The following is a 27,453-nucleotide window of genomic DNA, read 5'->3' as shown; positions in this document are numbered from 1 at the left end:
GACGGTGAAATTATGGACTACAGGAGAAAGGCTCTGCTTCACCAGCAGCCTTCCTAAGAATCCATATGTTTTCCTTTAAACCCCCACATGATAACGCATGACTGAGTTGGGGACATTTGTCACATTGCAGAACATTTATCTGTAACCTGTGTGATTCGTGTTTCCAACACACCTCAAAGTTTCAGAAACTGAATTTAAATCAAGCTCATAACATATTCAGGAGTGGTACGTTTCGCTCGGGTAGCAAGTGAAATGAGGAAGTGAATGAAAATGTGGGAGATAAATGAAAAGAGACTGATAAAAAGCAGATAAAATGCATAAAATGCAGGCTACTCAGTACTCAGGGTACTGAGTAGCCTGCATTTTTTGTATCATGGCACTTTATCGTCTTCACTCCATGCCTCCGCTGCAAATTGATTTCCACTCTGTGGTAGCCTTCAATGTACGTGGATATTTAGGACTGGCAAACATTACCAAGACCAGGCTTAATCATCTGCATCTATCTGCTCACAAAGGATGGAACAGAAGAAAGTGGCATTTAGTATGTCGAGAGAATGAGCCATTAGCTGAGTGGAATTGGCCGTGTATGCTGTGCTGGTGATTGGCAGCAGGTTGTAATTCAGCACTGTGGACTGGACTTGTTAACTCTTCTGCAGGGATTAAAGCCAAAAATCTATGTATTCAACATTTGAAGCTATCCACCACGTTCACATTGGATTCTGTAAAGTGCCTAGAAACTATTTTGATTGTAACAGACGCTATATAAATAAAGAGTGATTTGATTTGTTTGATTCATGCACACACACACACACACACACACACACACACGCACAGATTGTCGATTCATGCTATGGTGACATCTGCTCAGGAGGAGCCAACAGTCTAAACTTGTTTTTTATAAATTAAAATATTTTTGCAGCTAATAAATGTATTTACCCTTGAAAAAAGACCTCTTTTCAAAATCTTGCCCAAGGACCCCTGGATTTGTAGTATGCAAGGGTCTGGAATTGAACCAATGACCTTTGTGTGATTGCATTTCTCATGTTGACCTCCCTATAGTAGCGTTACTGTTAGCGTTAGCTCACATGTGAGCTGTTATTACATTACTAAAGCAACAGAGTGCTTTTTAAACAATTAACATTTCAAACGAATGCAGTAACAATTTTGTTACAGGGTTCTATGATAAACATGTTTGTGGTTTTTTGGCACAGCTTGGTTAATCTAGTAGAGAAAATGATGAATCTCTGTGCCAATTTTTGCCTAAATGAGCTGCAGGGGAAGCAAGCGGTTTTGGGGTAAACAGAAAGCAGAACCCTGTTGCTGATTTGCTCTGATGGTTTACTCAACATGCTCCTTTTCTTTTGTCAAGGAAACAGCCGCTCAACAGAGAAAAAAAGATGCTCGTTTCTGCACATACATTTTTTATTTTATTTTGCTGTTTTCCCTTCCATCAATTTCCCACCAGCTTTCCGGCTCTTATCACACATTAAACCTTCAGTCAAGGCTTTATCTATTTTTTTAAGTTTTACCAATAACAGAACTTTGTTCTGTTTAAAAAATAATAATAATGTCACGGAGTGAGCCGTGCCACTTACGCACACACTTCATACGCACACACTTCATACACACACTTCATACGCACACACAAACATTTCATTTCCATTCTGTTCTGTCTTATGGTTACCCGGTTTAAGCATTTCATACACACCACTTTTTACCATAGCTCACCAGCAGGACATACTTCCTCGTTTGGGGAAACCGAAGGACTGGTCCATGATTGTATATATGGAGGGGTTTCGCGGGGTGCTACGGCACAATCTATTTTAGCGGGGGTGTTTTATTGGGATAAATTGAACATGTATTTTACTGTGCACTGGGTGGTTGTTGGTGGTGGAAATTTGTCTTGGAAGTTTTACGCATATTTTGTATTTTCTTTTCGGTTGTAATTTTGTGTTTGTAAATGTATTAGTGAGCGTAATAATTTTGATAATTGGTTTCACCTGTGGGAGGGGCTACAGGTATAAAAGCCCTGTAGTAGGCCCAAGACAGGGCTTCTTGTTGGTTATTGAGTTGGTTGGTCATTGTTTTTGGAGGAAAAGAAAATTGTTGGAAAAGTTAAAGTGGTGGGGTGTAAGAGTGTGCAGGGTCTGTATGTATTGTATGGATTTAGCCTGGCATCTTCTGACGCCACTTTATTTTTGGTAAATTAAAATACATTTTTGGAGGAAAGAATCTCCCATCTCCCTCTGTCTCCTCCACCGCCATTCATCCTTGCGACACTCTTTTTGTGTTAAATGAAAGCTGCTTTATTCCTTTATTAATACACTGAATCATTTACTGGTTTAATTTGCATGGAACATCCCTTTAATAATACTGTTTATATTGAGTTCTATGTTCTTCTGAATGAATATGTCTCCAGGTCACATACAAAGTTGCTCACATCTCAGTGTAAAAGTGTTAGAAAAGGGACTATTTCTAGTGTGCAATCCAAGTCTATCCTGCTAACAGACTGTGTAATGGCCATTTTTGAGTGTGACAAAATCAAGCGGTGTCCAAAACTGCTCCCTGTACCCTATAGCGTGCACTCAATAGTGCGTATGTTATTCTGAAGGAGGGTCCAAATGTTGTCCAAATGAGTGAGGATTGCTGTACCCTCTGTAGTGCACTCTGTCCCATAATGCACTGTAAAAAATAGTGGACAATAGTGGATGCCTCCTAGCCAGGCAATGTATCCCACAACCCTTTGCAGTTGCATGCAAGCTAGACATGGCACTAATTATTCATTAATAATTCAAACAAATTCTAATGACATAATAGCACATCAATAACCAAATGACCACTGTTTTATTTTTAATAATCATTAAAAAATAAAATGTTCAACCGACGCTGACGTCAATCTGACACGTGATTATTATGCGATGCTTTGACGCCATTTGAAGCGCCACTTCGACTTGGAATTTCAGCTTATCAGTGAGTTAGCTCAGTAGTTCACCGAAGCCAATTTCCGATTTTCCTACAGTATGTAGTGAGTAGTCAAAAGGGAATGAATGAACGGCTCCCTTTTTTCAGATCATCCGGAAAGACAGCCAGAGTTATACCTGACCTTCACGTTCTATCTCCAGAGACTTGTAGGTGACATCAGTGATGTTGACATTGCACGCACACACCTACACACCAACAGTGGGTGCATTACACTCTAATCCAAGGACATGTCAACATTTAATCGATGGACCTGTGGACCCTCTGATTGGTGGATGAGCTCTTCTACTCCGGGCTCAGTGGAGAACAGAAGGAGCTTAAAGAAGAGATGTAATTGGAATTTGTTTGATGAAGTCATAAACAAGAGGTATTTTGGTCGAGGCATGAAGAGAGTTGAGCTGAGTACTGTGTTCTACACACACACACACTTCCAAACAGAGAGAGAGAGATTGCAGCAAGCTAATAAGTATCACTTCTGCCTCCTCTGCTCTCGTGGCTCTGAAGGATGAAAAGATCTCTGGTTTTTTCAGCCTTTTCATCCCAGTCTCTTTGTTCCTCCGAATCATCCAGGCATCTCATCTCAATTAGCCTCCCAGGATTCAGAGACTTTTTTCATTCTTCCAGTTCCAGTCATCGGTGTTTGTGAGACCTGACAGCTGACATTCAGTCAAGACAAGTGTCCTTGTAGCATCTTTCCAAACCCTGGTAGAGAAACAGCTTGCTTTAGTGCTAATACACACTTAGAACAAGCAAAAACCTAAGCAGAAAGAACCCTTTAGCAGGGATTTTATCTAAGGGAATGACAGAAAGACGAGAAAATTTAGGTTGCAGCATGTTTTCATTTCTCATTCTTGGCATCTGCTGCTTTGTATTCCTTCAATATTTTTGCAGGTGCCAAATTAAATGACTTCTGGTAAAACTTGGCAGCGTTTTCCCTCCCTAAGCTTTTCAGATGCCGAATGTCTGCTGCAAGTGGCAACCAACTCTTACCAGTGCAACAACTGCATGTTCAGTGTAGATCGAGCAACTTATATACTGTCTAATGATTGCTAATCCTTAATTTCTTGTGCCGACACTTCCTTTGTCCTTATTTTGGCTATATAGGTGTTGACCTTGTGTTCATTATTGTCTCCTTCCTACGATCTTCCTCTCGTAGCGACAGGTTTACTGTGAATAGTAAGGATGGTTTTACAGTTATTTCTGGTGACATTTATCTGTCCTCCCTGTAATTGGACTTGAGCCTTCAATCACGTTTTCCACAAGGATGGGTTTTAATTGAAATAAAAACCCAATGAAAGAACCTGGGAAAGCAGGAGGGTTTTTATTACAAAATCACAACTGTTTTATATGAATGATTACACTTTTGACTATATTATTCCAGTAGATCCAGCAGTGTTTGCATGAAAAGCTACATATTTGAGGAGGATTTTATCCTACACCCTCCTCCTCGGTGCACAGAGTTTATTAAAAGACAAAAAGATTTGATTTCCCATGTGCTGATGCTGGGGGAAAAATAGAAACTTGTTAGAAAATAGAAATCTTGTTTGCCACGCTGCAGGAAGAACTTTTTTGCTTTTATCTAGCTCCATTTATATTGTTTCAGATCTTAAAAATGCAGCTGTATTTCTGGAATACTCAGTTGGACTTGAGCACTGGGATTAGATTAGGGTTAAACTGTTGAAAACGTATACTCTGGTTGGGATATGGAGTGTGTACTTCTGTGTGCTTGATTTGCTTGTGTGATGTTCTGCTTTGGTCCCAGTGCACACCTGCCAGCAGCATTGCCTGCAGCCTACACCGCACGTCTCTCACTGCTTGACAATTGGCAGATTCTCAAAGGACTAAACCCAGATTCTCATACGTAGATCTCAGTCTGCGTCGTATCCATTTCTTTACACCCCACCCTGCTGAAATATCATGAAACTGCCTGAGAAACTACAGATTTCACCAGCTGTAGTGTTATTTGTTCCTTTCTCGAACAGATTTTACACATAAGTGATGAAATTAAAGTGCTTCCTGATGGATCAGTCAAACAGGCTTTCTCCTATGTGAAAGTTGCCTGTGCAATGTGAAGCGTTTCTCATTTGATGCTGACAAAGCGAGGATGTGGCTTGTTATCAGTGTAGTGGCATTTCCATGGTTTCCATGACGTACCAGCCCACGAATCTTGATCAGAGGCCTGGGAGAACAGAGAACTGTTTTTTTTTTTTCAAAATTACTTTTAAATGTACTTAACTTCTGCTCAGTAAGCAAAATAATCAGGGAGACGATCCCACAGGAGGAAATAATGGCAAATTTCCCTGCACCTGATTTTATTCTGGGGAATAACCAGAAAACCAACAGTCCTGAGATCCTGAGGGGTCTAATGGAACGGCAGCTCTGTGATTTATTGGGTTTATTAGAAACATCAGAAACTGAAACATCCTGCATGCGTGCTTAGATTAGAGGACCACGGACCACTTTTCCATTAATTATGCAGATAATTTACGGAAAATGTCCAAGCAACCAAAGTCTTCAATGCAGCATCCTGTCCAGCTCCTCAGCCAGGGAAATGGGCAGTGGACCTTTCCCAGTTAGAGTGAGCGACACGATGCAGACCTGCTGAAACAAGAAGTGATTCTTTTACCCTCGACCACATCACATGGCTAATGCTAGTTCAAAACAAAAACAACAGTAACAATATAAACACCTGCAGCTCCCACTCTTTAAAAAAAAAATATTTCTGACCATTTTGACAGTTGATTCAATTTCCATTTTTATTTCAATTTAGCTGTGCATCTCAGCATTGTTGTCTGTGATTATCAACACTTTTTTCTCTGACTAGGCACACTTTAACTATAATTGGCATATGATAAGAACCAGGTTAATGATTGACAAATTTTAAAACTAAAAAAATCAAATCTAGCAATGTATGAAGCGATATAAGAACAGAAATAGTAATTCACCAACAGCAGTATAGCAGCTTTATCACTGGGAGAGAGACTTTTTACTTCATGAATTCAATTTATGCATCCTCTGACATTCAAATGCTCTTTTTTTATTCACAGCTATTGGCCGAATTGCTATGAGTAGTGGGGGGGGGGGGGGTTCTGAAAAAGTATAACAGAAAGTGGTTACATTTATTGTATTTTCACAGGTGTTACCTTACCAGTGTGTGTCTCATCCTCTTTCAGCTCAGTCTGACCCAACTGTTTTGGTTTTATAACGCAGGCATAAATGTGTTCTTCGTTGGCTTTAGCGCTTCGCTGGGAAAGAGCAATCATCTTAGCTTTTCGTCTTGCCATCAACGTTTTCTTTGGAACTGGCGGCGGTATTTTACGCGGCTGTTTGCTCTGTTTCACCTTGCCGCCGCTGCCTTTCACTTCTCTGAAGACGTCATCGGTCTCATAAGGAACGGTGACTGGCCGGAGATGCAGGGCGCGGAGCGCTTCAAGGGTCACAGCGGGGTTCTGGGTCGCCAGCGAAGTGAGGAGGGCCGAGGAGTCTGAGTGGCGGCGGTGGAATGGTTTGACAGTGGGTTTGGAATATTGAGTATGTTGAGAGTTAGCAGAGGCTCTGGCTGAGGGGTCAGGAGCGATGACAGGGAGAGGAATCTGCAGGGATAGTCTGCTGACATGGCGAGATCTGGACTTTGGACGCAACTTCCATCCGAGAGGGTCGGGACCGGTGATGAGAGACGTCGGGACAGGGAGAGGGGAGGAGCAGGAGGATGTGGAGGAAGAGGATGAGGAGGATGAGTGGGAGTACAGACGACTCGTTGAGCGACCAATCCCAATGGGCGGGCAGGAGTAGCGTTTGAATATCGGGCAGGGTTTTGATGTCGGTTGAGTGAGGGATGTGCTGCGCCGAGGCGGCTGTGGTTGCTTCTTGTTCTTCCTCACTGTGATGATGGGGGAGGGCCCACATTTCAAAAACTCTGCTGACCACCACGGCTGATTAGAGCAGGGCGAAACCCCAGGGTGCTCCCCAGGGTCCTGGCTCAGACTTTGCCTGTTATTGCGGCCTCTGTTCTGTGCTGTGTAGATATTTGGGATGTCGGACACGCTTCCACCCATGAGGTCACTGCGGGCAGCGCTGCTGCAGCTGCATGCTGCACCCGTCTCCATCTTTCCTGAAATAGTGGAACTTGTGTTTTTGTCAAGCCTCTGGGGAGGGTAGAGAAATATCAAACAGAAAAAAGGGTCAAAGGAGTAAAAGAGGAACAGACGACTTCCCCCAAATTCAAATTTTTGACAGACAGAGGCACTGAGGTGAGAGTGAAGACAGAGAGAAGACTCAGCAAACATCAGTTTAATTGTAAATTGCTAAATTTGCGAGCTGAGGTAGCAATACCCTGCAGATGCTGGCAGGGAAGCAGAATCACCTTAAATCTGGTAATCAGAGCTTTTAATGAATGTGTAATAATCATGGCTCTCATCATTTGATCGTATGATGAGTTGAACAAAATAACTGACTCGATCAAACCCCGATTAAACAGTTTCCCAGTCCATGGCTGCAGTGAATTACACAGCAAAAAGTTTTAAATATGCCCCCTTATTATTGTTATTAATTTCAATTGACAACATGGCTTAAAGAGAATGTGTACTTCAATCATACAGTTCCTAAAACCTCCTCTAACTGCTCCTGTAAACTAAATCTTCCTTAAATTCTCATTTTAATGCAAACAAACAAAATCTGTAACACCAAGAGGAACATTATTACCTTCACTGCAGAGTTGTTTTTACTTCTCTTTCAAACTGGACTCAGGTCTCTCTTGACCATGTGTCAATGTCTCCAAAAGGCAACACCCACCCCGCCTCATCTGACCACAGCTTCCCCAAATCAACACCCATAAACTGGCAACTGTTTTCACAATAGTGTGAAAGTTGTGTGAGAGAATAAACCCTGGTTCAGCAGAGCACCTGAGTTCAGCCGCCCGTGAGATTCACTTGAAACCCTCATGATTATTTTTCAACTATAACTTTGATCATTTTTAAATAGTGCTGGCCGATCTCACATTTTAAACTGCCCCAAACTCTAGAAACGTTTTCATACTTTAATTAACATGCATGCAAACTTAACTAAAGTTCAATTTTCAAATTGGATGAATTTGTGTCTACTTTGTTTCAGGCAATTAATTTAAATTAATTTTAATAGTTACAAATTCCTTCAAACTACATATTAATTCCTCATAATTACAACACAGATTTTTAGCATTTAAAAGGTGCCTTCTCAAGATAGGCAGTTTTTGAGTGCATTTTTATTCATTTTTTTTAGATAGAGAATACAGTTTTGATGTGGATGATGTGTCATGTTCCATAAATTTGACAAATAAGCATCAAAAACCATCTTATTATCTCATTTGTACTATATAATTTTGGTAAACAGTAGTAGCAGACAGTAGTGATGAAAACACTCCTCCAACAAATTGTGTCTTTGCCGTGTCAATACTCTGACCAGTTTGTTATATAGTCAATGACTAACGTTCTGTCCAGCAACGCCAACTAGTGGCCCGGCATGTTCACTACAGTCTTTTCTTTGTACACACATCTTTTACACACTGTTTCCATGTAAACAAATTTTGAAACGATTTTGAAATGGAAACTCTTTTGCGTTTCTGGTGACAACGTTGTTGTGTAAATGTGGCCCCAGTGTTCTTCAGGGACCTTTCAGGTGCGCGCATCTGTCTGGTGGAACCTTTCGTTATACTGCTTGGAGGATGTGGTGAGGCAACAGTGAGGACCCGCTGCTGCGCACATACTCGACGCGCCCCCCTCCAGCTGCCACATGCAGACACGTACACGTGTCTTCCCACCATGCTCCCAGTGCCGTGTGGCCTGGGAACCCTTTGAACTCAGCAGCTTTCCTTTTCCCTCATGAATCCACCCACAACATGAGATGTGTCAAGGCGGCCTAATTGGCAGGTCTGCTGGTGCTGCTCTGCCTGGCGGATTTATGTCGCTCTCCTTGTAATGAAGGGTGGGAGCATTAAATACTGTTAACTTTTATACCTCACAATGGGATTACAGCTAATCTGAGCATCTTTGGCAAGGAAGGTAGACAGCATGTGTGTCGGAGAGAAATGATCGTTCTACCATTTTTAATTCAGAAGTATTAAAGAATCTCTCTGCTCCACACCAGTCGGATTGATCGATGGATGTGTGCTCATTGAGGCATGAGACAGCAGCTCAGTTGGGTCTGCCTGCAAATTGTTGTATCCATGCATGGATTTCATCAATTAAAGAAGAAAGTTACAGATCTGTACATATGAGATTGTGTCCACGTGGCAGAGGTTCTGTTGTAGTGCTACAATTCAAGAAATGGGTTTGTAAATGTTAGATGAGGGCCTTGTGATTCTTTTTCAGATGGCGCGTGTGGATATGCTCATAATGGGTAGCTCACAAATCTAGAGATGCGGAGCTCTGTGGAAGTGGGATTGTTTTTATGTTTATGGCATTGTTATCCTCCATTCAGAGCTAAATCGGTCCCAAAATTGACCTTCCTACTGCTACTGCGTTGTATGAATTCTTTTTATTTCTTGTGTGAGCTTGGTAACTCACAGTAGTTCCCGTCTCAAAGGACACATCCCTAGAAATGATAAATGCTTCACGGCTAATCTAATAAACTGAGCTCTGGTTGTCCGTGCTGTGAATAGTTAGCATTTGATGGATTTTTTATTGTTCAGGGATGCATATTGCGCTCCTGAATTAGTTACGCAGTGCTGTTGGATATCAGGAAGCTTCACATGTCACATGGCTGAATCACAAATGATGTATAATTACAGCTGCCCTTTGCCATCTTGCATTTGTGCTTTGGACTTTTTTATTTAGTGAAGAACCATTCGTGATGCCATTTCTCTTGTCGTTAGCATAACAATTCCCGTTTCAGAGCCTGGTTGTCGAGCCTTTGTTAGCTTATGTCACAGCCTTCCTGTTACACCTTCCTGCCAGTGAGAGTGTTGACACCACCTTGAACCGCCCTTTTGGAGCGATTGCATAAGAGCTGCATTTCATCACACCTTTCACCATCATTTCCACGCGTTTCTCTGGGCTTATTAAATGGAATCCCAGAAAAGCCAATCTGTCCTTCGCGGTACCCTGCAAACAAGAAAATGGTCGACTGAAGAGCTCGTAGAAAGTTCTTAGATGGGAGTTGTTTCTTCGTGTCCTCTCCATCTTCCAATCACAGACACAAGAGCAGATGTGTCAATATCTGCCCAGTGAACATGAAAGATTGTTGATTATGGAGATATATAATAATTTCCTTCATGTTCTGGGCTGATTAGGAAAAATAAACAAAGCAGTGACTTTTTTCTTTCTTCAGAGCTGCATACTGCTAAATAGGAAAATGAGTTTACTCCAATGTGTAAATTTAATGAAATATTATGAGGAAATGCAGAATCGAAACTTTGGTTCTGTGGTTTGATGTAATTAAAGAATTACTTTAATTAAAGAACATCAGCACTGCAAGGGAAGGGGGCTGTCATTAGAGGGATCCAAAATCCTTGTGGGTACGCTTACATCCCCGGGAGGAGAGCCCCCGGTGGCCCATCCATCATCAGAACCAGGAAGGTGCCCAGATGTTTTATAGAAGGCTTACAGGCACATGGGGGCCATGAACACTCTTGAGCACCACTAGGAGTTGTCGTGACGAAATGCAAGTTCTCATGAAGTTTTTCATGTAATTATTTTCCCCCAATTTGATTCTAAAACAGTTCTAAATTGGTTTTGGGTTGGGATTTGGGTTTGTGTTGAGCATTCTAACAGTAATGTTCTTAACTAATTACATTCAATTATTAAAAATTTTAGTGTATTTTTGTACATATCAGCAACATCTCTTGCTAATGTTTTCTGAGCCTTTATCTTTTTCTCTTCCCGTCCATGTTTTGCATTCCTTCACCAATTTGGTGCTTTTTCCAGGCGTGGCTGACTGAGATCCATGAGTACGCCCAGCAGGACGTGGTCGTCATGCTGCTGGGTAACAAGGTGAGGACCCTCTCGCCAAAGTGGGCAGATGTACAGACAGATGGACTCAGAGGGAGGAGAGAAAGAAGGCATTGTGGTTTTTGGATAAAGCCAACATTTATTTACCTTTATTTAGGCTTATGCATTAGAAAACAAAACACATGATGCTACAATTAGTTTTAACATAATTAAATAACAAAACCTATGATGAAACAGTGGCTATCCATGGCAGTTCTGAAGATATTATTGGACAGGTAATAAGTTAATGGGTTCCAACAATCAGAAAATCAATGTTTTAAAGGTAAAATCTAGCTTTTGTTTGCTAGCATGTTATCAATCATTTAAAACACAAAAAAACAACACAAATTACTCCAAGTTCCTCATTAGTCAGCACTAACCTCCACTTACGTTGGGGGGGGTTGGCAAGTGAGCCTAATGCATATTTGCCTGTCCGTTGTTTTTCAGGCCGACTCCACTCATAACCGAGTGGTGAGGCGAGAGGAGGGAGAGAAACTGGCAAAGGTAAGCTACATAAAACCAACAAACACATTTACTTGCGATTCTACACATTTAACAAGGGTGAAATACAAACTGCACATAATCAGCCCAAGCTCGCACACGGGCTTTCAAAGTCCCCTCATGTACCTGCTGCACCTCTCATTGATTAGTGTTTGTAATCACACAGTCACATAGTTTTTATTTTGCATAGATGACTCGGGCAAGCTAACTCAATTTTCCAGGCCGTTTCTCACAGATAAGCTCTGAGATGTGTTAGAGCAGCACAAGTGGTGATTAGAAATGCAGAAGAAGCACAGCAACTGTCAAAGTGGAGATACACAGCAGCAACATTGACATTTACACACTCACAGAATGACATTAGCGATACCTGAGGGTACCTTTCATTATCTTAATATATCTTTCAATGCTATAAATTGGAAGAATTAAGGGAGAAAATAGCTGAATGACATTTATTGTTCTGAATGTAAACCTTCTCCAACAATCACGACCTTTTCGGCTATAAAACTTACCATCGTCCATATCTGCATGACAAGTATGCGTGGTAACAAAATGTCCCTCTGTGCAGGAGTTTGGAGTGCCCTTCATGGAGACCAGTGCTAAGTCTGGACTGAACGTGGAGCTGGCCTTCACTGCGGTGGCCAAGTGAGTCAAGCAGCACGCCTGACTGTAGCTTTAGTCTCTGGGAAAAAAGACTATGCGTCAGTACATTTTGGGCTGGGATTAAACCCTTATACATCGTCCACAATGCTCCTTAAAGTTAGCCAACAATTACCAATATAGACTCCACCTTGATGTTCGTTTTTTGCATGCCAGTATACAGTATATAACTGAGATCCTCAGTGTACATTACGTTTTTGGCCAGCAACCAGGACTTCAACCAGAAACTGTCCGATCCCCAACTCAGTCCCCTGCAGACTGAGCTACGGCCGCCCCAATTAAGAGGAGACGTCTGTATCGTGCTGCCATCTTTTGTCTGTACATCAGAGATATTTCAGGACCCCGCAAGGTCTTCCGGGGTTCTTTTGAAATTCCAGTTCTCTTATTGGCTGCTATGTTAAAATATTAATCTTAATCTTTTCAACCTGCAAGAACTGTAGGTGTCAGTCTTTAAGACGCTCTAGAGACTCTCTAGAGTTTATGTAATGTGAGGAATTGGAAAAACATTTAAATCAGGTCGGTCAGTGCTGTACAGGTTCAATCCAGCCTCCAACGAAATTTGTTGTCAAATGGACTATTTATAATGATTAGAACTGTTAGTAAACATGCCCGTATGCTCAGCACATCATAGCGTCTCTTACCCTCAAGCCATGTTACTACATTTTATCACCTTTCTTTTCCAATCTATCAATGTGAATAAAATATTTTCTGCATTCTTAGTGGCACGGCCCCCAGGAGCAGGTAATTATAGTCCTCTGTGAAGCAAAAATAGTCTTTCTTATCTTGCATCACTAATTAGAACCTAGCCTGTCCTCTCAGAGGTTAGCAAAGACGTGATTGACGTCCTTCAGCCACTTCTTTTGTTGACTCATGACCAGCTTCTGACACACGGATGTCCCAGAACATGAACGCTCACAGATGTGACAATAACTGGGCTGTTGTTGTTTGCTTGACAGTGACACTGAAAAGTCATTTTCTTTTTTCCTGAGGCTTTTTTATGTGCCTACTCTTCTGCCACAACATGATGATAGAAAACGCAAAAAGGTGTCGTCAATGTCGGCACATAATCCTAAAATATGAAAATGCCCTTTTTTTTTTTTTTTTTTTTAGACATCCTGGTTGCTATTTTCAGCCTATGCTTAAGGTAAATAAGAGTTGGACAGATTGTGTGGGATTTGGTCAACGCTTCGTTATGGTAACGGGTGTGCATGGTGGGAACGTTGACAGGAATAGAGCCGCAGACTGGCACAGAAACCCACAGATAGTGTACAGTTGCCAGGATGCCTTTGATGGTTTATATATACACACACAAACACACACACACACACACACACACACACACACACACACACACACACACACACAAACACACGCTGCCAGAGCATCAAATCAGAAATATTGATGTTATACCGCCATCTATTGGCTGCCTGTGATCACAGTCCACTTTGTCTTTTCTTTCTCTGTCAGAGAGCTGAAGCACAGGACCATGAAGGAACCCGACGAGCCAAAGTTTGAGCTGAAAGAGTATGTTGACAGGGAAATGAGGGTGGCCGGCTGCTGCCGTTCATAGATGAGCGTTTGTGTGTGTGTGTGTGTGTGTGTGTGTGTGTGTGTGTGTGTGTGTGTTTCTTTCAGAGAAAGAGATTTGCAACTGTCCCAAAAATGTGTCTGACTTGCTCTTTCTGCCAGCCCACCTCTTCTCTGCAACTGTGAATGTAAAATATCTCTTCTATGACATCATTTCACCTGTCCGTGCATGGACAGACACAACCACACATGGGTTTGTACAACTGTATGCTGTTGTAAACCTGAGTGATCCATTTCATAATAAATGTGCTGTACATATTTAAAATGCTGTAATACTGATTTTGTGTTATATGAAAACAAAACCTGCTGAATGTTAAACACTGCATTACACCTGCGTGCTCTTCGTAGATGAGCATGGCTGTTTACTGCCTCTGTTTCTGCCATCAGGGTCAAGTTCTTTACCTGTTATGTGCACGGTGTTGCACCTCAACAGCTAAAACTGGTGGCTGTAATGCTCTTGTACATAGCTGTGATCAGCTTTATGTCCAGAAAAAGATGGTCAAACCTGGCAGCATGCAGTTGGTTTACCGATGTGAGATCAATAATCATTGTTTTTTATGATTGGAAAATATTGATTTCTGGATGGTCAGGAAGCATTTTGAAAAATAAAAATTGAAAATGAATATCTGAATTTTACATGTTTAGTTTGGCACTATAATAACGTGTTTATAAAGTATGTTGATATCTGTGACCTGTGCCGTTCAAGTTAGATTACAGTCAGTTCGATTTGATCACTGTCACATGTAAATTTGTGCCATCTTCATGTCATCTAATACCGATGGATAGCTCTACGGTGCAGCTAAACGAATCTTCGGGACTCCACGGATACCTGACATGCCATTTCCTTTTCTGTGCCGACGTCAAGAAGGTGTTTGTGCAGCGCCACTACAGGAACGCTGCAGGGTAATGCTGTTTGGTTGTTTTGATTTTGTGAGACTACAGTCTGGTGGTTGTTGTGATAAACTGCTGTAAGTCTATTTTGTATAAACTTATCAACTTTTGCTCTGTTTGCTGTATGAAAATAGAAAGCGTTTGTACTGTGAAATGTCTCAGTGTTCCCAATAAAGAGCCAGTCTCTGAAGCTCAAACTTCGGATATCATGCTCTCACTCGCCTTATTTTGACCTCATTCTGCTAAAGCAGTTGACAAGTATCTCATTTGACCAGGCGAGAGGTCCCAGCAAAAAGACAAAAAACAAACACAATATGAATCAAGAAACCATGATACAAATAATAAATAGAATATGACAATCTAGGGTGTACAGTAGATGCATTCTGTCGAGACAGAAACAGTTAAAGACAATCTAATGACCAGCAACACGTAAAAGCTGAGTCAACATGTGCAACAGTCAAAAATGATACGCCACTGTATGTGCTTAAACATGATGGAAAAGCTGATGGTTTGAGAGTATCTATAGGGATATCGTATAGTGTGGTGAGCGCTGCATACACCTCACCACCCTTTCTCAATTGTAACTGCAAAAACTAGTTGCCACATAGCTGTCAATGAGTTCCATTGTAATCAGCTGGCAAGTCTGTAAAATCACTAGTTTTGCTTGCTCTGAAGGGTAAGCTGTGGAGAAAAAACGTGACAAGCTAGAAATTTTGGGTTCAGCATGCCAATCATCATACAAATCTAACTCAACAGATTTTTTTTTTAAAATTGTTCCCCAGTGTAATTTCAGTATGAATGATTGTGTTTCTCTGCCATGCATGTTTCAACCAGTGCATTCCGACATCCATCAATATGCTCCTGGCGCACATACAACATCCACTCAAAGATCAAAATATCGAGTTTTACCAATTCCGACATGTGTCCATGTATCAGAGCGTATCGATTTATCTTCCCATCCCTGCTCTGGAATTCCAATTTACAATTTAGCTTCACTCTGATTACATTTTACTAACAGACATGTTGACATGTTGATTTGCAAAGTGTGGACAGCAGGTCCAGGACTGAGTAAAAAGCTGACCATGCTGGAGCAGGTCAAGTGTGACTTTAGCAGGGAGAAAAATAACAGGTTGCTCTCAGCAACCGATAAGATGGGAGAAATATCCCTATTAATGAGGCCCGGACAAGCAAAATGCAAAATAAAGTGATTCTAAATACTAAACTCTCTCTCGCTCTCTGTTCACTCAAATCTGGTTTTACACTCACTCCACATGGTACAGAGCTACAAATGTACCACAAAGTTAACCAATCAGGAGTCAGAGAGGGCCAAAGAGGTCATCACCATGTGCCTCTGTGGAGGAGTCGTGTGAGTCCTGTTCTTAAAGTGTTGCGCTGTCAAATCTTAATTTTTCTTTTTGGTTCTTTTTGTTGTTATGTATAGATTATACATAGCGTAAAAAGTAAAGGAATTATTCAATTATAGATATTTCTTTTTTGTGTTTGTATTTTACTTATTTTGTTATATTATTTATTTTATTTGGGTTCCAAAGACTTTTCTATGTGTGCAATGTCTGACATTTTTCAACTGCCTAAAATAGACCTAAACCCAAATTAATATCCAACTGATTATCAATGAGGCCCCAGCCTGGATTTAATGACAACCTGATGATCTACAAATTGATTAATCACTTGAATCAAAATGGCATATTTCCTGTTTGTTTCATACCATTGGTGCCAGAGACCTTTTGATGTGTCTGGAGATGTTCTATAACTGCTCATTTTCATCTGCCTACTCAAAAAGAAAAAAAAAGATTTTTTGTTTTTGTTGGACGCGGTTTAGACATGTGGCCAGCTCATATCAGATGGAAGTACTGTCAGTCTTCAAGCATGTGTGAACTGTCATGATGATAAGAGTGTTACAAATTGAAGGAAAGACAAAATGGTTTGGTCATGGCATATGAGGCTCCTGCACACCGACGCCATTACAGCAAACACAGCCTTCATAATGTAGCTTCCACAACTTGTTGAGCATGTTTGAGAGGAAAAATTAAAAATATCGGATCATCTATATAAGAATAATACATTCCAGGATGAAAGAAGACACTTCCTGTTCCCAGCAGGAGGCGCTATCGAGGCATCAAAATCAGAATCTGAACAGTTTGGTATTGTTAACATGGACTATGTGGGAGTGACTGAGAAACCAACTTTAAGCTTTTTGGCAAGGCAAGAAAATAATATAATCAAACATAAACTTGTTGAGTATCATTTACCGCAGTAATGAAGGCAATGGCAGGATGATTAGTTTCCATCATCCACAGGTAATTTCAACACAGGACAAAGTTAGTGGATATAACATATAATATATATCCATTAAAGCTCAGATATAACCTGGGTTTTTTTTGCAATTGGTGAAACTGCTGCTGTCACACCTTTTTAGCTATTTAAAGGTTTTTGATAAATTACGATGCCAATGTTTTCTATATGATGATATGAGTAAAAGGAATTCAGTGTGGCTGTATAGATGAGATCCTGCCTCTCCCAATAGAAGAGAATTAATTCAAAGGTTATCCAAAGAAAATTATCATACATTGTTGCAATTGACAAAAAAAAAAAAACACCAAAAAAGAAAGTGTACATTTATAGCAAAATGTAAATTGGAAATGGCCAAAGTGAAGTGGCAAAATTTACTTGATAATTTTGTTACTAAAATAACACATGATTTGTGAGGTGGAATGCAACATATGATTTGAGTATATATTTAGACATTGGCATGTGAATTAAAAATTTGGGTTCTTCTTCTTTCAAATTTAGGTCTATATTGTACAGCACAAACTCTTTCATGAAGACTTTGTCCAAGAATGTCTTGTAATTTGTGCCCAGAACCCAATGAAATAATCACAAAGGTTTTGATTGGAAGTGCTTTTTTCCACTTGCCATGCTGGTACAGAAGATGATGCAGACAGAGGCAGTTTACACTATGTTCTGTTCCTCTTGTACTCAATCTTGTGTCTTCTCTTTTCGGGCTAGAGCATCCTAGTGTCACGAGTGGGAAGCATTGTAATACAGACATCTGCAGTGTCCACCATGGCACGCTGTGACGCAAATGATGACAAGTGATCATTTCTACTTATAAGGTTAAAAAAAAACCTGGAACAGAACAGGCTATGAAAACAATTGCTATCTCCTTCCTCAATAAATGGCACAATAACCACACGAAGAAGGCGCTATTGCTACATCTTTTCATTTGAATTGACCTGAAAAGGTTACATATTGAATCATGGGTATCAAATGAAAGGTAATTCAATGAAAACGCAGCGCTACACAGCCGCATTTTGAACTTTTTATTTGAATCCATAACTTTCTGCTAGTTCAAAAAGTGCATAATAAAAGACCCAGAATAAGCACATTACATAATAAGCAATTACATGTATCATACAATTGACATGTACTTTCAAATCCATTATATAACAATTTTCATACAAAATATATTGTCTCTACAATTAAGCAGGTCTTTTTATAACCAGCAGGTGTCAGGCTTCCATTGCATATTGGCAATATATGCAATGGAAGCATATATGCAAATATAAAATAATGATACAGATGGTTCACAGGTTCCGTTTCTACACGGTCTAATTTTTTACAAGATGGGCGTATGATTGTTTGAATCCATCCATCACTCCTGCATTTATCTGGGCTTGAAGCTTGAATGTCACTTGAATTTCAAACAAACAAACAAATAAATAGAGGGGGGAAGAAAGAAGACTGTATTTTATAATGCTGTTATGAGCAAAGGGTGGGATGACTTGAGTGCTGTGAATGTGCCTCAGTATAAATAAGACACGTGTCTGCAAACGTCAAGTCATGTGCTGAAAGTGCAAAGTGCAATCTTAAAGGATCTTCACACACCAACCTGACTTTTGGCCATCTGCTTGTGAAGAGAGGAATGTGTGCCTCCATTCGTGCAAAATAGGATTCATGTGCAAAATGTTATTACATTTTTTTAGTAATACATTTGTTGCTTGGGGTTGATGCTTATTTTACAGGGCATCATTTTAGAAAATATATTTTGTGGTCTTCAATTGGGAACAAAGAGCAACAGGGTAAAGCTTCTTCTAGAGGGCAGAACCTTCAGGTTGACCCCAGCTCCAGAGGGGATGGGGTCATTTGCCTTGTCAAGACTTATTTTAGCAAAGTAGGAAACTTGAGCAAGACAAGTAGCTGAGTGTGGCCACATGTGAAAGGTCACCCGGGCAATTATCTCCCAATGTTGCATCATCGGTTTTTAAATGATGTGAACATTTATCTTCTGTGATGAAGTTGCTGCCCATAGAGCTAAATACAATGGCACAAGTTTGGGTTGTTGGAGTTGTTTTTCTGGAGGATGCAGGTAGTAATTGTTTTTTTTAAAAATGAATAACTCTATTTACCAGAGTGGAGAATACTCTGGATAAATACTTTCCTGATTCTAACCTTCCCTGCAAACGTGACTTGAATGACTCATTTGTGAATGACGCTAACATGAGGGCATGTGACAATAGTTTCAAGTGCTTTTGTTGATTTGACACATGCTGTTGTCATTTTCAGAGTTCAATAAAGAACAATAAAACACTGCTTGGGGGTGGGCATTTTTAGCTCTCTATGGATTAGTGCCATCTTGTGGGTGCACATAATGGAAACCAGAGGTGACAGGGTGCAAAGAGGTTGAACCTTGTGCAGGAGAAGGGGATTTAAATCTAAAAAGAAAATGAAACTTTTTAGATCTCTTACTTGTAGCTTTGTAGCTACTGATATTGGGCTTTTCACTGAGCTTCTTATTAGCTTTACACTAATTGCTAACATGGTTCATTTTTCTTTCCACTGACATGAAAAGAAACAATTGCAAGGGCAAAGAATGGCTCCCAGAGTGCCCATGCTGCAGGGATATGTGTAAATGTGTGCAATGGCGTGAACAAGCAAATAATAGAGACTCACATTCACAACGCTTGCTAGCACAGGCCCTCATATGACTTAGCGAGGGGCCATCTGTCGTACCACTTGCTCCGTGTGTCATTAACCCAACCTGAGGGCACCATAACTCCTAAAGCCCTCCTCTAGCGGTCAGGTTGTGTGTGTATGACTGTGTGTCCATGCGTTCATCTGTCACTGGTTTCCAAGCAATCCACTCCACGGGGATAAAGTCAGCAGGAACCCCAAACAAAGCGTAAATGTCCACGTGTGCACGCATGTGTAGAAATGCAAATTTCTTTTGCTGACATCTGTGCCATCATTTTCTTTTGTCTGCGGAAAAAAAAAGTTGTAATGGGTTGTCCAGCTGGAGGCCGGACCCAACATGCAGAAGACTGACGAATGAACACGTTAATTCAGTAAAAGTGAGTTTGATATACATGAAACCTGGAACAATGACAGATTGGAGTTGACTAATATGAGACATGGTATGACTAAAGGATGCTGTTATCCTTTTGTTTGGGTGCTGTTGCTAGCTGTCTGACTTATTTTTTGATATTGTCTGCCTGTGATAATTGTGCAACAATCTGTTTCTCAATATCTTTTCTAAATTCAATGACAAGCTTTGTCACAGGGATCAGCAGGTTTGAGCATGTGTGCTCATGTGTGTTGTTTTAATTGGATGATGATACATCTGTATATTATTTGCAACATTCTATTCAGTGTCCATATAAATAAATTATATATATATAGGCATTTGTGTAAATATAGATTGTATCCAATATGTAACAAATAACAAAAGTATATACTTTACATTTTTTCCCCATGTAAATATACAATATATAAGAAAATTTGGAACAATCTAGTTTTTCTACTTCAATCTCTGCTCTGGTTTAGGATTGAAGCCCTTACTAGCACTTCTCACATTCTTTGCTTATGCGTAAAGGAGGGAACGATGAACTGATTTGTCATGTAATTTCTGTGTAGAGTCTCAATCATCCAGGTCATCATATTCAAGGTAGTTTTCTCTGTCAACTGGACTGTGTTTTTTCTCTTTTGAAGATGTTTCGCCTTCTATCCAGAAGGCTTCTTCAGTTCTGAACTCACTGGGGACAGAGCTTGAAAATATAGCCCCTGTGGACCATTGGCATGTTAATGATCTGAGTCACCCTACCAACGACTCTGCCAACGACACTCAGGTGACCACTACTTTTTAATATTGGAAATATTTCCTTGGCTAATCTTTGTCCAATGAACGCCCAGCCTTCTGCTGTCCAGATAGTGCACTAGCCTTCCACAGTTTGTATCCTTGTCTGCACGTGCACAGTCATCATGTGCTTTGTGTTGTGGACACGGATGGCCTTTCAGTTATGCAGCCCCATTAAGATAAGCCTGCTCTCCACTCAGCCAAACGTCAACAAACAGCACACACACACACATACGTTTGTTTACCTTTCTGAGAAGACATAATACGCCATATGTGAGAGCTGTATTGGGAGGATTAATCTACAGGTTCCACCCTCACTGACATTTACATTACTTGAAGATAATGGGTAAAAAAAAGGTAAAATTGAGCAGACAGGGCGGCACAGTATTTACTACAAACCTTCGAGAGCAAGTATTTTATCTGCACATCACATTTTGCCTCAGATATTTTCCTGGGATTCACCACGTTTCCATAATCAACAGAAAATTAAACAATAAATGAGTTATGTCACAGCCCCAGCATCATTATTTCAGACCTTTGATTTTGTATTAATTCATTCAAATTCTCTTTTACAACTAGGAAAGGTTCATTTTTTGGGGCTGTATTTAGAAGTTAGCACTGAAATATCTACACCATAAAAGAAAAGTACCTCTACTATATTACTGAAAAGAGATTAATAAAAATATCATACAGGGGACTTTTGGGCAAAACCATTATTCTGTAAATAAATTATCAATAATATTGTAATTTAGTACCAAATTGAATACAGCATGATCCTTTTAACGACATCAGTAGTACTTCATAATATTAATTAATGAATCAATTAATTCCACTTTAACAAAACAGTGAAAAATACATACCACCCATCTACGTATAACAGTAGAATAATACTAAAAAAGTATTAGAATATGTTATATACACACCTGTGAGAGTGACATTTGATCTACCCTGACTGGTAAAGCAAACTACCAGAGTGAAAAGTCAAAACGATGGGAACAAGGCTGCCAGATGATTCCTGCTTCCAAACGTTGATGAGAGGTAATAAGAAGAAATCAAATCTACCTGCTGCAGTTCAAATTGTTCTTTGAATCAGCTCCAGTTGGCTCCTTTGATTTCCTCTCTGGAACGACAGTACCTGTCCCCCAGTCCCCCAAAGATGGAGCCACCCTGCTGCGCTCAGTCGACGATCCTACCAATCGGGATTACATTTAACATATCTTGTAGCCGTAGCAAAAAAAAGAGCCGTGCTTGGACCTTAAAAGCACCATTCAGAGACTGATTGTGCCATTGTGGTTCTAACAGTGCAGTGATATTACAGAGACCCTCTTTCTGGTTGAGGATTTTATTTTAAGCTCTCTTTGAATTCCAAGATTGATTTGGCCTCCTGATAATTGAGGACTGATGATGCGTCTTTGTGCCTGGTGCTTCCTTTTTTCTATTCTCTCGGTATAACAAAATTCCAATTATTGACTATATGTTCTCAATAATTGGAATTCTTTTTGCACATGGAGTGCAAATAATTGTTAATATGGCCTCACAGGCCTCACAGATGTTTGCTTTCCTAAGCAAAATAAAACAGCCAAAAGAAAAATACTGACACACGTCTTCTTAGAAAATGAGTCATGCATGAAAGGATAGATCAGTGCCTTCAGACTTCATTTAAGAAACTGTGCATAAGGGGGCTGATCTCTCCCCACAAAATACATCAGAATTACAAAGTAGTTTTTGGGTTAATTAAAAGAAAACCTAAAATATTGCATTGACATAAGTCTTCCTACTACTTGACATACGGTAATTTTGGCCTAATTGTCAGCATCACTTTTGAAATAAAATCTGGAACAGATCAACGCCTGTCAGACACATACTAAATGTGCAACATGGGGGTGTTTTTAGAGACAGGGCGAGGTAAGTGGTAAGGGTTCAAAGAAAGCTGATCCTGTTTTCAGGATTTCAGACTAGGTTAAAGGTTTGTCTTCCATCAAGGTCATGACTCTGAGCAAAGGTCACAGTCCTTTGTGAATGCCCTTTAGTGGCCCAGCCAGTGCCCTGACTCCAAACATCTCGACCTGAAAAAGGCTAAACACTAACAAACTCTACCTGACCAGACAGAAGTTAGGAAAATCTGCAGAGAAACATATCAGAATCTCCAGGTCCAGTTCTTGCATCACAGCCATGAAGGCTGTAGTTGCTTAGTTGCTTCAACTAAATCTTTTAAGACAGTGGAGTCCAAAGTTTGGGCCACAGCCCCCTGATGGTTCTGCAGGTGGGCCATGAGAGGTTGTCTTCAAATCTTTTTAATTAATTTCAAATACTTATGGCATTTGCAAAAAACAAACAAACAAATAGAAATAATAAAACAATGATGCTTCTGTCATTTAAGCATAAGGTGTCCATTGTAAACTGCAGTTTGGGAGAAGCATCCGCATCTTCAATCAAGAAAATCAAATATTCATGACTTATAGTCATGAATACTGCCTAATAACCTTTATGTTGAACATAAAGTTCCACGTGCATTATTTACAGGTAATTTACAAGTTAAAAATGGCGAAGGATGTAAATGCATCAGCAAGGGGTAGGATCATACATGTATTTATCAATATGTATGCCAATCTGTGCAGATGTCCTTAGACCCTTGAACTAGGTCAGGAAAATCTTGAACATACCTTTGATTAAAGAAGAAAGAAGGAGAACTACAGACGAGTGGTCTCCCTCCATGGGATGGACAGACAGACTTAGACCACAGATACAGAGAGAGTATGTCAAAATTCACTTCAGCAGGATGTCAACATTTGCAATAATCATATTTACGGTCAATCAATCAATCAATCTTTATTTATATAGCGTCTTTTACAATCAAAATTGTTTCTAGGCGCTTCACAGAATCCCAGGGCCTAACCCTCAACAAGCGACAGTGGCAAGGAAAAACTCCCCTTTAAAAGGAAGAAACCTTGAGCAGGACCAGGCTCATGTAGGGGGACCCTCCTGCTGATGGCTGGGTAGAGAGAGAGGAGAAGGGAGAGGACAGGTAGAGGAGAGAATAGGTGAGAGAGGAGAGGAGAGGAGAGGAGAGGAGAGGAGAGGAGAGGAGAGGAGAGGAGAGGAGAGGAGAGGAGAGGAGAGGAGAGAATAGGCATAGATCATAGAAAATACATACAGAAATACATTATATTAAGTAAAGTGATCGTGAGAGTTATGACAGGACATCTACAAAGACCTTAGAAGCAGTAGGTTTCAAAATTTCCATAAGTTTTTAAATCAATTAACTATTTAAACAGACATTGATTCAAATTGTATGTCGAAATATAAGTATTTTTGTCCTGACTGAATTCTTTCTGGTTGGAGCGTACATCTTCTTATGATGTCTGTTAAGGCTTCTTCTAGGCTTAACTGCTGACTCACCTTTGCTCCATGCTGACTTGGCTGGCCTATATTACTACCTCTCACCCACTGAAAGCTCATATGGTCTCCAGCACCTCCTCTAATGTGGAACAGAAGTTGGATTTATCTGTTTGAGTCAGAATCTCTGTTATGTCACATGTGTTTGGCCGACATTTCCAGTTACATGGATACACACCAGCGGGGAGTGAATCTGCAGAGAGCCTTGACCTCTTTTCCAAGCAGCTGCATCCAATTGTCAGGGTCGCCGTCAAGACTCAGCAGCTAAAGTTAAACAGGTAGAGATATGTCTTGCTGTGAAGTGCTGGCAGGATGTGAGAATTGGTCACCAAGAGCTGAACATATAGTGTAATTGATTGTGGGGGGGCTGCAAAATGTTCAAAGCCCAAAAGTATAAAGATGTCTTCCCTTATATAAGGAAGTATTCTGCCTGCCAATGTTAAATAAATGTTAAATAGTGTTTCAACTTTCTGCTGTGCTGTATCTTTTCTGTAATTCAAGCTAGCCAAATTCATACTCAGCTAACAGGCGACTTTGTCGTCGTGGCTACAGAAAACAGGGTTGGAACACGTCACAAAATTATCCTTCGTAAGGTTTTCATTTTAAATGCTTTCTTTTCATCTTGATTCAATTTTTGAAGTCGTTGACACAGGTAACAATAGTATGCGCTGTCAATGCACACAATTTGAATACAAAAAAATCCAAAAAAAGCAACATCTAAATGTTGATATGCTTATCACCATTTCCTCTCATGTCCACAAAACACTCCTCTGTGGTCTCTGTCAATAAATAGAATCCAATGAATTTCTCAAGAGGAATTAAAATGATCAATGTAACCGAGAGGGAGACAACAACGATGACTGTTACAAACACTACATTTCCTTTAATTTATTATTCGAATTGTAGTTGGCTTTTTTTTTTTTTTAATTTAAAGTTTTATTAAAAAATGAAGTTTATGTACTTAATTGATCAAGTTTATGTTCTTAATTGATATCTTAAAAACTATATCTGCAGTTAAACAGATAAAAAGCCAAATTTCAATAATGACATAAATTTAGTGGATGAAATGTGGTCTATTTCTATTACTGACTGTAAGACTTTCAGACAGAAAATTGTAAAAGAGACCAATGAACAGTTTCTTTAAGAATTTGAGATGATCCATACTTAGTGCAGATGTTCCTGTATACTATGCCAGCCACCTGGTTATGCCGCTCCATGTATGCCTTGCCTGCTAACATCTTGCACCCTGCTGTGATGTGCTGGACTGTCTCAGGGGCATCTCCACACAGTCTACACCTGGGGTCTTGTCTGGTATGGTAGACCCTGGCCTCTATTGCTCTGGTGCTCAGGGCCTGTTCTTGTGCAGCCATGAGTTGTGCCTCTGTGCTGTCTTTCAGTCCGGCCTTTGTCAGCCACTGGTATGTTTTCTTGATTCAGCCACTTCCTCATTTTGTCGGTGGTGCATTCCATGCATGGGCTGGTCCTTCCATGATAGCCCCTCAGGTTCCTCCTCCTTGATGGGCTTTTGTTGCCTGAGGCATTCACTCAGCAGTGGGTCAGTGGGGGCCATCTTCTTGATGTATTCTTGGAGGATGTCTGAATGACATCTCAATGTCCTTGCTGTAGATCCTAGTGAGGTGAATCAGAGAGTCGATGTCACGCTCGTTCTTGGCATACAGTTTGATGTCATCCATGTAGAGGAGGTGGCTGATGGTTGTTCCACTTCTGAACTGGTACCCATAGCCACTCTTGGTGATGATCTGGCTGTGGGGGTTTAGGCCTATGCAGAGCAGTAGGGGGGACAGAGCACCTCCTTGATATATGCCACATCTGATGCTCACCCGCGCAATTGGCTTTGAGTTGGCCTCCAGAGTCGTGTTCCACAGCTTCATGGAGTTCTGGATGAACTCTCTTAGTGTCCTGTTGATGTTATACGGCTTTAGGCACTCTAGTATCCATGTGTGTGGCATTGAGTCATAGACTTTCTTGTAATCAATCCAGGCAGTGCACAGGTTGGTGTGCCGCATCCTACAGTCCTGGGCGATTGCCCTGTCGACCAGTAGCTGGTGTTTGGCTCTGGTGTTAGTGCCTATGCCTTTCTGTGCCCTGCTCATGTATTGGTCCATGTGCCTGCCTGATCTTAGCCACTATGATGCCTGATAGGAGCTTCCATGTGGTGCTGAGGCAGGTTATGGGCCGGTAGTTGGACAGTATTTTGCCCTTCTAGGGGTCCTTTATTATGAGGACTGTCCGGCCTTGGGTTAGCCACTCTGGGTGGTCCCCTGATGTTAGCAGCTGTTCATCTGTGCTGCCAGGCGTTCATGGAGTGCAGTTAGCTTCTTAAGCCAGTAGGCGTGGATCTTATCGGGCCCTGGTGCTGTCCAGCTCTTCATTTTGGACACTCTTGTTTGGATGTCTGTTAAGGTGATGGGTCTGGGTCTTGTTCTGGGAGTTGCTGTGCTCATCTTGTAGGTCTTGCAGCCATTGGACAGTAGTGTTGTGCGTTGCCTCTTTCTCCCAGATACTCTTCCAATATTGTTCCATCTCAGCCCTGGGGGGGTCTGTTGCCATCTTGTACATAACAATAACAATGTTCCGGGCAATGCAGAGGTACCCTTGAGCAAGGTGCCAAACCACCAAAATGGTCACATATGGCCCTGAATGAGTCACCAGCTTATTACCCTGCCTTTTCCCATATGCTGCTGGATGCCAGCACCGTCCCCATGACCCAAATAGGGATAAAGCGGTCAAGTAACAATATTTTTTCACCTAATTAATGTTTAAACTGCATCAGAATACGTAAAAAAATGAATTAACACTTAAAGATAAAACCTGAATCGATAAATGAATGCCTCGTAAGTCGGCGTGTCTTCAGGTCAACCACAGTTGAAAGGTGACGCAAAGGTGATGTTCACCTCGGGATGCAGGCCTGATCTGATTCAGATGAGTCACCTAGGACAGACACATGGCGGCTGCACACATCTGCTTCTGATTCACGCAGGTAGTGACTGCTTTTTTTGAAACCTCCTGCTTTCACCCTGCCACAGATATAAATAAATCAACAGTTGCTATAGTAACACCTGTTGGCACCAGCTTTTGTCAGTCATTCTGGTAATTAGTCTGGCATTTTTGTGTCTGCCGTTTTGAAACCCCAAATAAATGATGATGTTTATTGTGTCTCTTTTGTGGCAGGATAGAGCTTATCATCATCTACTAGAGAAAATAATTACTAAATATGTAACAAGGATCAAATACACAGTAAAATGATTGACTTTAAAACTTTATATATGACTGTTTCCTAAAACAGTTTTATACTATATGTTAAGCAAC

General features: G+C 40.7%; 2 protein-coding genes across 3 annotated transcripts in view; one reads left to right on the top strand and one right to left on the bottom strand.

Annotated features, from left to right (window-relative positions):
* LOC101076017 (ras-related protein Rab-26-like) overlaps positions 1–14,808 on the top strand; it is a 41,974-nt gene extending 27,166 nt beyond the window's left edge. Inside the window, exons 6-9 of the mRNA XM_003961547.3 lie at positions 10,878–10,943; positions 11,388–11,444; positions 12,007–12,083; positions 13,566–14,808. Of these exons, the coding sequence (XP_003961596.2) occupies positions 10,878–10,943; positions 11,388–11,444; positions 12,007–12,083; positions 13,566–13,668 (303 nt within the window). The 3' untranslated portion in view covers positions 13,669–14,808. The remainder of the gene's footprint in view (positions 1–10,877; positions 10,944–11,387; positions 11,445–12,006; positions 12,084–13,565) is intronic.
* LOC105416629 (uncharacterized) lies at positions 4,281–7,836 on the bottom strand. Of its 2 annotated transcripts, none has more exons than XM_011605184.2 (3): positions 7,681–7,836; positions 6,128–7,124; positions 4,281–5,580 (listed from the first exon to the last, which is right to left on the bottom strand). In XM_011605184.2, the coding sequence occupies exons 2-3, from the start codon at positions 7,083–7,085 to the stop codon at positions 5,519–5,521; spliced, it is 1,020 nt and encodes a 339-aa protein (XP_011603486.1). In that variant the 5' UTR covers positions 7,086–7,124; positions 7,681–7,836; the 3' UTR covers positions 4,281–5,518. The 2 variants fall into 2 exon arrangements, with proteins under 2 accessions (XP_011603486.1, XP_011603482.1); XM_011605180.2 differs by having other exon boundaries at positions 4,281–5,577.
* Positions 14,809–27,453: the final 12,645 nt, after the last annotated feature.

The sequence above is a fragment of the Takifugu rubripes genome, chromosome 1 (assembly GCF_901000725.2).
Source record: "Takifugu rubripes chromosome 1, fTakRub1.2, whole genome shotgun sequence".
NCBI lineage: Eukaryota > Metazoa > Chordata > Actinopteri > Tetraodontiformes > Tetraodontidae > Takifugu > Takifugu rubripes.
The sequence above is the reverse complement of the archived record's forward strand: the minus strand, read 5'-3'. Positions and strand labels throughout refer to the sequence as shown.

Excerpts from the sequence above, each read along its gene's own strand:
- LOC105416629 (XM_011605184.2), bottom strand. The coding sequence starts at position 7,085 with ATGGAGACGGGTGCAGCATGCAGCTGCAGCAGCGCTGCCCGCAGTGAC. Across the intron at positions 5,581-6,127 it reads AGAGGATGAGACACACACTG|CAGGTCTGCATCGTGTCGCT; the intron begins GTAAGGTAACAC and ends TTCTTGTTTCAG.